The 12,747-nt window shown below is 41.2% G+C and overlaps 1 protein-coding gene across 1 annotated transcript; it reads left to right on the plus strand.

The window, feature by feature from the left end:
• Positions 1–581: 581 nt before the first annotated feature.
• LOC122454314 (reticulophagy regulator 1-like) lies at positions 582–9,407 on the plus strand (the record flags this gene model as incomplete). Its single annotated transcript, XM_043488691.1, has 4 exons — positions 582–777; positions 1,573–1,637; positions 1,880–2,006; positions 5,340–9,407. Coding segments are annotated over 4 exons (882 nt in total), but the record flags the coding sequence as incomplete, so codon positions are not given.
• Positions 9,408–12,747: the final 3,340 nt, after the last annotated feature.

A 12,747-nucleotide genomic window follows, 5' to 3' on the forward strand; every position in this document is an offset into this window, starting at 1 on the left:
TGCAGGCAGATTCTTTACCAACTGAGCCACAAGGGAAAGCAGATGGTCAGAGCTTAAATCCATTCTCCCAGGTAGAACTGACGTGGAGTGTGTCAGCCCTTGAGCTGACTTGTTTAAGAGAGAAAGGAGAAGAGAGCCAGGGAAAGAGGGTCTAAATATGGGCCAGGCGTTATTCAGATGGTCTGTATTCATCTCAGTTATTCTTCACAGCAACCCCCAGAGATGATGTTATTATCCTATTATGACTGATGAGAGGCTAATGGATAGTGATAACTTTTCTATGGAGAAATGTCATTTAACAAATGAGTAGAGTTGATATGTTAATCCAGGACTGTTGTGTAAGAAGCATGTAACCTTTGTATGAATTTTGAGTGTAAGAGAGTTGGAGCGGATGGAGTTATCTAATTTCAAAGTCTTTGAGAACAATGACCATGAGGGTGTGTGTGTGTGTGTGTGTAGGTGAAAATGTTTTCATTACAAGGGGAAGAATGAAATTATGAACTTATTTCACAGAGGCATTTCCCCAAGGAAAAAAGCCCACTTTGTCAGTAAAGGAACTGAAATAATTTTGTGAAATACTAATAGGTGGTTGGAAAGCAAGGTCATTTCCCCTAACCTCTCTTCCTCCTTATCTTTCAGTGCTGTGTGCATTTTTGTGTCCACTCTTCAAGTGTAATGATATTGGACAAAGAATATACAGCAAAATCAAGTCATTTCTCCTGAAACTAGATTTTGGAATCAGAGAATATATTAACCAGAAGAAACGTGAGAGATCTGGTAGGTAACATTTGGATTTTAGATTCCACACCTGAAATGAGGCATTGCTGGCTCTTTATTATGAAATCACCTTGAATGCATTTTAGGGCGTTTTAGCCATTAACTACATATTATTACAGAAGCAGATTCCCCCACAAAGTAACATAGCCTTTTCCTATTTAGGCTTTTATTATTCTTTTCTCACACATATAATAAAGTGACTTTTTAATCCAAACTATCGGGGGAAAGAGAAAAGGCTTTGGAGGTCTATATTTGATATTTATTGTTTACTTTCTCTACATTGTTTTCTTTTGGGGTAATTGCTTGCAAATAACAAGTGACACAGGTAGGGCAGAGAGTGGGAGCCATGGAAGAGGGGAAGGAAAAGAAAATAGAGGGAAAGCCAGTGCGATCCTTTTTCACATTTTAACTTGGCCTCTGACCTTACAGATTCTCAACTAAAGCGAGCACCAGAATTATCTTGACAGCTCCTTAAAGTTTAGATTACACGGCTTCCCCCAGAGTGTCTGATTGAGTTGGTCTGGGGGAGGGCCTGGGAATTTGTGTTTCTAAAAGATTCCCAGTGCTGCTGCTGCTGCTGTGGTCCAGGGGCCACGCTGTGAGAGCCACTGGTATGGGCCATTTCCCTCGGAAGCCAAACACTTGCAAATAGGTGATGCTCGTTATGTGCAAACATTTAATTATGTGGAGGCATTGGAGGATATGAGGATTGTGGGATCAGGATATATAATGGATAAAATACACTCTGTCTGAGCCAGCCAGGAAACTGAAAGCTTCCAAATTTTTTCTCAACAGAAGCAGATAAAGAAAAAAGTCACAAAGATGACAGTGAATTAGACTTTTCAGCTCTTTGTCCTAAGGTATTTTTTTGTTCAGTTTTCAATTCGTTCCTGTGTGGTTTGCCTGTCAATGTATCTACTTGTACCAAAACTGGAATGATTTTCTTAATACAACGTCTCCTATTTCTCTAAGATGATTAAACTATTAAAAGGAAAACCCTCATCTGGTTCTTATTATTCTGACATTTTCGGTGTTAGTTGGATTTTTAGAAAGACCTCCCATAGAAGTTTGAAATGTGTCACTGGCATTTATATTAATACAGATTAGCCTCACCACTGCCGCCAAAGAATTGTCTGTGTCTGACACCGATGTGTCGGAGATCTCCTGGACGGACAATGGGACCTTCAACCTCTCAGAAGGATACACTCCACAGACAGACACTTCTGACGGTATGCTCACGCCTGTAGATGCTCGGTTATTTTGAGTCCATGTAAAAGTATTTAACTGTGTCAGCTTCTGACTGGATAAAGTGTGCTACATCTATGCAATGGAATATCACTGGGCTATAGAAACACTGACGCTTGCTACAATATGGATAAACCTTGAACATGATATGCTGAGTACAGGAAGCCAAACACACAAGTCCACGCATTGTGTGACTCCTTTTATATGAAATGTCCAGAACAGACAAATCCATATGGAAGGAAATTAGATGAGTGACTGCCCAGGGCTGGGGGAAGAGGGACTGGTGGGTGACTGGTAATTAATATGTTTCCTTTTGGGTGATGAGAATGTTCTAGAATTAGACAGTGGAGATATTGTACAGCCTTGTGAATGTACCAAAGACCACTTAACTGTACACTTTATTATTTTGTGTGTGTGTGTGTGTAATAAAGTTTTATTAAAGTATAAAGGAGATAGGGAAAGCTTCTGACATAGGCATCAGAAGGGGGCAAAAGAGTACCCCCTTTGCTAGTATTAGCAATGGAGTTATATACTCTCCAATGAATCCAAAGAATGTCTGGAGGCTGCAAAGACCTCACCAGACCCACTCCCATAATTTACATTTTAAGATAACAGAGTTGGCCAGAAGGTTTAACCCAAAGATTGTCCTCAGGCAGGATACATCCTTGTAAAGACCAGACCTACTCCCATAATTTATGTTTTAAGATAACAGAATTAGCCAGAGGGTTTAATCCAAAGACTGTCCTCAGGCAGGATACATTATTGTTATATAATCCTAAGGAAAATGTAGAGGAAAAAAAGTAAAAAAGTTTGTCCTTTCTTCCTCCTTGAATATCCCAGACCTCTCTCTCCTTGGGGACCCCTAGACTTCTTATCAACCTGCCTAGGAAATGACTCTCTCATTCCCCCCTTTTCTTTTAGGAGAGTTATGTTGCCTAGGGAAAAGGGGCGTTGTTCTCATTCCATAACTGCTTCCGAGCTGACAAGGGGCGTTGTCCCTAAATTGGTGAGGCAACATATTCTCCTAATCCTCATAGTGAGGATGTCTGATCCAGGGGCTCCAAGTAATAGAGGAGGCTGTGGCACTCATAGGAGCTCCGACAACTATTTGTAAATTAAAAGCTTTTAGACGGTTAGAAAGCTTCTGACATAGGCATCAGAAGGGGGCAAAAGAGTACCCCCAACTGTACACTTTAAAAGGGTAAGTTTTATAGTACATGAATTATATCTCAAAATCTATTATTTAAGAGTGTGAGAAAAAAGTCTAAGCCAGTCAATGTCCAAATCTGCCTTTATTCTGAAAATAATTTGACAGTGAAAAAACTTCTGGAATGTCTGGTGGCATTATTTATAGCAGTAATGGGAAATCGTGAGACACATACACGCTCAGTCGTGTCCAACTCCTTGTGACCCCGTGGACTGTAGCCCACCAGGCTCCTCTGTCCATGGAATTCTCCAGGTAAGAATACTGGAGTGGGTAGGCATTCCCATCTCCAGGGGATCTTCCCAACCCAGGGATTGAACCTGGGTCTCCTGCATTGCAGGCAGATTCGTTACCATCTGAGCCACCAGGAAAGACCACAGTAGTGGGAGAGGGGAAGAGAAAAGCCAATCCCGTATACCCAGGGCTAGCTCTCATTAAGAGGGACTGAATCGTGGGGTCAGGTTTCCTGAATCAAAAGCTGACTTCAGGGTTGCTCATATTTTTCTTCCAAGTTAGTTTAAAAAAAAAAAAAGCTTTCTTCTTTTTTATAATTAGGTTAAGTATTTAAAATTAATTTAAATTGAAATTTGAGGCAACTCTTGTGCAATAACTTTTGCTAGTCTCATTGGATTATTTTAACCATATACTGAAAATATAAGCAATTATAATGGAGGATTAGGAATAAATTATTTTACATGTCTTTACAGGCAAGAACATACTTCCTTTTTCTAGAAGAAGGAAGAAGGCTATGTGATGTTGAAATAATACAGTTTGGGAGATTGGGAAACCCAAGTGTAGTCTTGCCTTTGTCATTAACTTACTAAATGGCCTTGCACAGTGACATAATTAATTTCTGTGGATCTCAATTTCCTCATCTTTAAAGTGCATTAGAACAAGAGGCTCACTGAAGTCCTCTCAAGCTCTACAAGCTGTAAACATCTGCAAGATCAGGATAACAAACCCTTTGATTTTAAGCATGTTGTCTCAGGGGCTTCCCTGGTGGCTCAGATGGTAAAGAATCTGCCTGCAATGCAGGAGACCTGGATTTGATCCCTAGGTTGGGAAGATCCCCTGGAAAAGGGAATGGCAACCCACTCCAGTATTTTTGTCTGCAGAATTTCATGGATACAGGAGCCTGGCGGGCTACAGTCCATGGGGTTACAAAGAGCTGGACAAGACTGAGTGACTAACATTTTCACTGTCACTACACTCTAATCAGAGCCCAAGCTGACTTTAAGATAAGTTGAATAGTAAGTCATTACACACTTCTTGTCCTTAAAGAGGAAAGTTAAGGCCATCAGGGGACACAACGTATTTGTGTACTTGTGGAGAGTCCCAGACTTGGGAGGAATCCGATATATGGTTAAGTTGATTGAAGCTGAGCTGGGAGTCTAGAAGAATGCCAAGGTGATCCAGAGGATTCCAATTAAAAGCAGGGATCTTTTAGACAATTCAGACTTCAAATTTATTATGGCTTTACAGGGTCTCATAAACCTTTGATTTTTCCATTTTTTTGTATGTCTGTGATAGTAAACTGTTACTTCATAAACTGGGCTTCCCTGGTGGCTCAGTGGTTAAGAATCCGCCTGCCAATGCAGGAAACGCAGGGGATGAGAGTTCTACTCTTGAGTCGGGAAGATCCCCTTGGAGAAGGAAACAGCCACCCACTCCAGTATTCTTAAGTGAAAGTCGCTCAGTTGTGTCTGACTCTTTGTGATCCCCATGGACTGTGGGGTGAGACCTAGGTTCGATCCCTGGGTTGGGAAGATCCCCTGGGAAGGGAAGATCCCCTGGGAAGGGAAAGGCTACCCTACCCGCTTCAGTATTCTGGCCTGGAGAATTTCATGGACTGTATACAGTCCATGGGGGTCGCAAAGAGTCAGACACAACTGAGTGACTTTCACTTTCACTTCATTTTCACTTCCAGTATTCTTGCCTGGGAAATCCCATGGACAGAGGAGCCCGATGGGCTGCAGTCCATGGGATTGCCAGAGAGTCGGACATGACTTAAAGACTAAACAACAACAGCTTCATCAGTTAAAAGTTGAATCATTAAAAAAAAAAAATTATTACGGTTTTGCTTAAGCCTCAACTTCTATCCTGCATTTTACAGATCTTGACCGACCTAGTGAGGAAGTTTTCTCTCGAGACCTTTCAGATTTTCCATCGCTAGAAAACGGCACGGGAACAAATGATGAAGATGAATTGAGCCTTGGCTTGCCCACTGAGCTCAAGAGAAAAAAGGAGCAGTTGGACAGCGGTCCCAGACGGAGCATAGAGAAGAAGTCAGCAGCTGGTCTCACCCTTCCTCTGAGCAGTGACCAGACCCTGCACCTGATGAGCAACCTGGCTGGGGACGTCATCACGGCTGCGGTGACCGCCGCGGTCAAAGACCAGTTGGCGGGCGTGCGCCAAGTGCTGTCTCAGGCTGCTCCCAGCCCCGGGGAGGACACAGACACGGAGGAGGGCGACGACTTTGAACTCCTGGACCAGTCAGAGCTCGATCAAATTGAGAGTGAATTGGGACTGTCACAAGACCAGGAAGCAGAAGGCCAGCAAAATAAGAAGTCTTCAGGCTTCCTTTCAAATCTGCTTGGAGGCCATTAGTCTGGGAATTGGCTTATTATGACAGAGCACAAACTACCAAAAGAATTTCAAGCAAGCAAAAAAAAAAAAAAAAATCAAATCTTTTCAAACTGTGAGCTTTACTGATTACTTTAGAATTTTTTTGGTCTTTCCCCCTCCTCTGCAGTGAATTCATTGGATATATGTCAGCTGACACTGATAGATTGATATTTCTCATAGTTATTTTTATGTAATGAGCATGGAAATGAACTTTATATATATGTGTGTATATATATATATATATACACACACTTACTGTGTTGTCGGAGTTGAATATTAGAAGTTGTTTTTAAAGCAAAATGAAAACACCCAATTATTGAGATCCTCCCATAAGTATTCCTTAATGTTTTCTTCACAATTTTTCAAGCATGCAAAAAGTTTATTGTAACTCACTGAAATATTAACAATTAATTGTGAACACATGCTGTATTGGCTCCTTGTTCCTAATACTGGACACAGTTAAAAAATTTTTGGTGGATTTTGACATAAAAAGACAAAAATTATCAAAGTCACTTTGGTTGAAAGACTTGGGAGATACTATTAAAATCAATTTCCTAGGAAAATTTTTTGAAAATATATTTACGTTAGATAGGCTGATACATTTCCATGTTATTTCTGCAGTTGTAGACTTTAGGCTTCCTTGTAAATGGCACGCTCCATTGACTGCCAAGTTGGAGTCTTGGCAATGGGTGATATTAGCGCGTAGAAAGCAAGTACTTAGATATCATGTGTCTACAAGGTCTTGATGTAAACAGATCGGCCACACTTTGTTGTTTCATTTGTCATGTATTTGTGATAAGGATGTTGTGAGTGCAGATCTATTCTGCCTGCTCAGAACTAGGTTCAACCCTCACCTTTCATATTACAGAAAAAAGTCTCTTAAAATTGTGAAACTAGTTCCTGGTATGTTCTATGAGTGATGTGGTCATCCACCGTAGAGAAACCAGAACTATTTTCATAGTCTGACTCCCCGGCAGGAGAGAAACTTGCTTGGCTTTCAAGTGTATTTATTTGCCATTGAAGTCGAAACCTGTAATCTGTTTCTTCTTAGGAAGCTAGAATATATATTTTCCTTTACTTTAAAGTTTTTAGATCACTTATAGATAATCAAATTCGGCTTAGGTTTTTTTTTTTTTTTTTTTCCAGCTTAGGTTTTTAACACAGGACTAAAGAGCAGAAATCAAGCTAATTCTGTTTGTGCGATAGAAACTTTTAATAGTGTCGAGGGACCATGTCAGCAGCTACCAACCATCTCTTCAATCTTCAGGTAGAGCTGGCATTCATCAGATGCACACAGACATCTGAGCCCCTCAGAAAGGAAGGATAATCCAAGAATACAGGAAATCTGCGATCCCCTCTCTTTATTTCATCCCTTCCCTTCTGTGTCTAAAGAGTGATAATACATCACCTGACCTTTTAATGTAGCATCTCATATTTAGTTTTTCTTTCTGAGGTATTAAAATATCTAGGCTGAATTTTGCCAAACGTTAAAGGGAGAGAAGTGACTGAAGACTCTGACCACTTGCTTTTCGTGACTGATGGTGCATCCTTGTCATTAGTGCCTCATGACTGTGGTTGACGTCCTTTATCGAAACAAAAGTGAGCCTGTGCCTTCGTCATCTTGCCCATTTCGGTACAAATGAAAACCTGGTGTTAGATCTATGAGCTGTGTGGGTTTTCGAGGAATATCCCTGACTTCTGTTTCAGCAAGAGTTTCTGGACATGAAGAAAAATACAGTCACCTATTTATAAAATAGTTTGTTACCAGGTTTCTTTTTTTATGTGTATGTTTCTTCTTTGGAAAAAATACTCTTGGCCATGAAGTCAGAAAGGTTAAAGGTCTTTTCAGTTTCTTCTATGAGGAGAAAAATAAGTTAAATTTAACTCAAATAATTAAAGAATGTGTTACAAGCTTCGGTCAGTTCAGTTCAGTCACTCAGTCGTGTCCGACTCTTTGCGACCCCATGGGCTGCAGCTTACAAAGAGATTAAACTCAAGATTTGATGGTATAAACAGTAAAGCTAGAATCAAATGTTATAAACTATAAATTAATAGGGGCTGGGGATAGGGAGGTAGGTAGATAGGGTAGAAAAATGTGTTACCAGCCCTATGGTGGAGACATACCAACTCTCTGTGGACACTTGCGTTATAACTACATATGCACTTTAATAGTATTTGTTGAAGAATGGTGGTGGTTTAGTCGCTAAGTCATACCTGACTCTTGCGACCCCATGGAATGTAGCCCGCCAGGGTCCTCTTTCCTTTGGATTTCCTAGGCAAGAATACTGGAGTGGGTTGCCATTTCCTTCTCCAGGAGATCTTCCTGACGCAGGGCTTGAACCCAGGTCTCCTGCAATACAGGTGGATTCTTTACAAATTTACGGATTCTTTACTGAGTCACCAGGGAAGCCCTATGTGACTATAAATTTACACAACGTAATAATGGTACTCTTAAGTCTATCAAACATTGGGATGTTGAGGGTTTTCATCTTATATGTGTGTGTGTATGTGTTTCTGGCATGTCGGGGAGGGGGGGACATTACATATAGTCCTGTTTCTGGTTTTAAGATGTGCTAACAATAAACCTAGTGATTGATTCAGTTCAGTGGGAAACTACAGATCCTTTTACTATGAGAATTTATACAGTCATTAAAATGGGAAGCATGGATTTTTTTTTTAATTGCAGAGGAGGTATAGAAAGATGTCTTGTTCACTTCTCATAGGAAATGCTGAGCAAAACCATACAATGGGAAAAGCATACACTGATCATGCATTTTGATCTGGAACAATAAAGCAGGGCTCAAGTTCATTTTGGAAGGTCAATCTAGGTTTAAAGCAGTATTTATATTCTCATTCTGCAACATTTTTACTGTTTTCTCCCCAAAAATCTTCAGAAGTGATTTTTGAAAACACATTAACATAGTACCTCGATATGCTGAGGAGAAATTTAACTCAAAGTTCTCTTGGTCAGTGGGCTTGCATTTATCAGGGACCTGTTGACGATAGACCTGGTGTTTTCTAATGTTTTTTCCAATCAGTTGCAGGTACTGCTGCTGGATCTACTCAAGGTCCAGTTATATTCCTCATGCCCATAAAAACAGAAACACTCTGAGTCTCTGCTGTTTACCAACTGCAAAGTGAATGGCAAATTCTAGAATTTAACTCTTTACCCAAAGGTGATACCTTAACACTTCCTCGTCTTCTTTCCCTTTCTTTACCCTATCTTTTGTATCACACAAGCTAGGTATGTAATCTTCCTAAATATGCCCCTTATTTTCCTCTGTCCACAGGATCTCTTCTCTAGCCCCCTTTATTTCCACCTACAGATGAAGTCCTCATTATCCCCACCTCCTTCAGTACCCATCTGAAATGTCAACTCCTTAATGAAAACTTATCTCCCTAGTTGATGCCATTTTTCTATTCTAAATACCTATCGCCACTTCCTTTGTATTTCATTGTACTTGACCCATCTTTATTCTGTTAGTTACTTGTGAATTTCTTATCATCCTTAACAAGAAAGAAAAATTTTAAATAAAGCTGTATTAATTTAGAACCAGTAGGATATTATGTATGTGATTTTGTGATAATAAAATACAGATATTTGGTCTTTGTCCCATTCCTGGCATGGAGCTCCTAAAACCCTTGGAAGGTCTTAAATGATGAGAATGATAAATGTGTCTTTGTTATCTTGATGAGGTGACTTTTGGACAGCCCTGGGTAGGCTAGCTGAGAGGATGTCATAACCAAAACTCCAGGGAGAGAGAATCTCTTGTTCGGGACACTTCCAACCTCACCCTAAGTAGCTCTTCATTGGGCCATTTATTTACATCCTTTAGTTTCCTTGGTAGGGCTTCCCCGGTGGCTCAGTGATAAAGAATCTGCCTGCAATGCAGGAGACGCAGGAGACACAGGAGACGTGAGTTCGATCTCTGGGTCAGGAAGATCCCCTGAAGTAGGAAATGGCAACCCACCCCAGTAGTCTTGCTTGGAGAATCCCAGGGACAGAGGAGCCTGGCAGGCTATAGTCCAGGGGGTCACAAAGAGTCACATGACTGAAGCTACCTTTGTACAAAGTTTCCTTTGTAGTAAATTGGTAATCTAGTGAGTAAATTAGTCTTCAGATTTCTGTGAGCTGCTCTAGTAATAAATTACTCAAGACTGAAGAGGAGTTCTTGGAAACCTCTGATTTACAGCCAGTTGGTCAGACGCACCACAACCTGGACCTGGAATTGGCTTCTGAAGTGGGGTCAGTCATGCAGGACTGAACACTTTGGCCTGTGGGATCTGACTTCATCTCCAGGTAGATAGTGTTAGAATCAAGTTGAACTAGAGGACACTAGCTGGTGCTGGAGAACTGTTTTGTAGTCTGGGAAAAAAACACACGTGTTCCTGGAGATACAGGTAGCGAGGAGAGGTGATAGGAGATACTGAAAACCAGGCAAAAGAATGTAACCTTCGTATGGGCAACAGATAACCATTCTTGAGCAGAAGGAGCGACACAAGAGAAAAGATGGCTGAGGATAATTATTGTAATGATCTGTGTGCTGGAGGGTAGACTAAGAGGAACAAGAAGGCTCTCCAGGAGACCAAGTATTAATAGAATTGCAGCCCTTGGGGAAATTCACATGATGGGGAAAGTAGAGTCCCTTTGAAGGAAAAGTGAAAACACTCTGGTGAGTTTAAAGATGCTGAAATGAGTCATGAAATAGATGGAAAGAGGCAGGGAGGAAATGACCTGAAGAAGGAACAGATGCTTGAAGAACCACAGATATGGAAAAGAGAAAACAGAAATTCTTTACTTAACATAACCATTCTCTGCTTTAATTTTAGAGAAGCTTGAAAATATATATTGTATTGTGTATCCCTGTTGGGTTCATACTAATTACATTTCTTAAGATGGGTATTTAGAGGACTCAGCTATTTTAAAAGATTTTGATAATCTCAAAATAGAATTTTCTGGAATAAAAATCATCACAAAAGATTTGTTCAACACATACTAAACAATCCATGTGCCAGCACTGTTCTAAGTTTGGAGTACATAGCAAGGAAAGGAGTCCCTATTCCCAGGGAGCTTGTAATCTGAAGATGGAGAACTAAGCTATAATGGGACCGACTATCCTGGTCTGCCCAGGATGGATGCAGTTCATGGGATACTGCACTTCCAGTGCTAAAACTGGGAAATTAGAAACAACAAATCCTAGTGGTGGCCAGTTTCCCTAAGTGGTCCCCAAAGACACCCCATTCATGTACTCACATACTCCCTCCCACACTGATTAGGGCTGACCTTTGTGAGTAACAGCATATTGTAGAAATGGCCGTGTGTGACTTAAAGACATTGTGACTTCCACTTGCTTACTTTGAGGGAAGCCAGTTGCCATGTTACAAGAACACTCAAGCAGCTCCATGGAGGAACCCAAACCCTCCTGCTATCAGTGTGCAAACAAGCCTCTTCTGAGGGGATCCACCAGCTACAGTCAGACCTTCAGCTGCCTTAGATTCTTGACGTGACTTAAGCTCTGTCCCCTGAAACTTTATGAAACGGTGAGCCACTCCAACTCCTGACTTATAGAAATGGAAATAAGCAAGGTCTGTTGTTTTCTTGCTAGGTGTTAGGGGTAATGTGATATGGAGTAATATATGTCTAGTATGGTGATGTGTAAAGAATGGTAAAAAAAAAAATTCGCCTGCAATTCAGGAGACCCAGATTCAATCCCTGGGTCAGGAAGATCCACTGGAGAAGGAAATGGCTACTCACTCCAATAGTATTGCCTAGAGAATTGTATGGACAGAGGAGCCTGGTGAGCTATAGTTCATGGGGTCACAAACAGCTGGACACCACTGAGTGACTAACACACATATTGCTATGGAGAAAAGTATGCTCGGGAAAGATTTATGAGCTGGGAGTAGGCACTACTATGACAAGAGGGTGTGGATAGGCCCCTCCTATAAAAGCATTTGGGCAAAAACCTTAAAAGTAGGGGAACAAGACAGCAATAGTTGATCCAAGCAGAATAGTAAATGATTTCTGAGACGTAATACCAACAAAAGATGCTTGCTTAGCCTTGTTAGAGGAAAAACAGAAGTGTCAGTGTGACTGAAGGGGTTAAGCAGGGTCGGGCAGGAGGTCAGACATAGATGTAGTGGGCATCCTAGAATAGAAAGGGAATCCTCTTAGTCACTTTGGGCTTCCCTAGTGGTTCAGACAGTAAAGAACCTGCCTGTCATGCAGGATTTGATTCCTGGGTTGGGAAGATCCCCTGGAGGAGGGCATGGCAACCCACTCCAGTATTTTTGCCTGGAGAATCCCATGGACAGAGGAGCCTGGTGAGCTGCGGGCCATAGGGTCGCAAAGAATTGGGACATGACTGAAGCAACTTATCACACATGCACAATAAAATACCACAGACTGGGTGGCTTATAAACAACTTCCCCCCCCTCCCCCCACACAGTTCTGGAAGCTGGAAGTCAGGGTGTCAGCATGGTCTGGTGAGGGCCGTCTTTGTAGTCTCAGACTTACTATATCCTTTCCTCGGTCTCTTTTAGAAGACCACTAATCCCATTGGGAGAAATCTGACCTCACACCCTAACACCTCCCAAAAGATCCCTCTTAAATACTATCATCTTGGGCACTGTTTTCAATCTATGAATTGTGGGGGAACACAAACATTCAGACCAGAGCAGGAAGGTGTTTCAATTTTATTGTGAGTCAGGGGAATCCACTGGAAGGTTTTCAGCAAGAAGAATACAAGACTAGACTTGGTTTTTTTTTTTTTTTAAGTCTTTTCTTTGGTGCTCTGGCTCCCTTGTATTCAAAACATGTAGCCATTCAATTCTGAAACAGGCTGATTGCTTCAGCTAGGCTGTGCACAGAAGTCTAAGAACTCCCCTTTCCGTCC

The sequence above is a fragment of the Cervus canadensis genome, chromosome 16, assembly GCF_019320065.1.
Source record: "Cervus canadensis isolate Bull #8, Minnesota chromosome 16, ASM1932006v1, whole genome shotgun sequence".
NCBI lineage: Eukaryota > Metazoa > Chordata > Mammalia > Artiodactyla > Cervidae > Cervus > Cervus canadensis.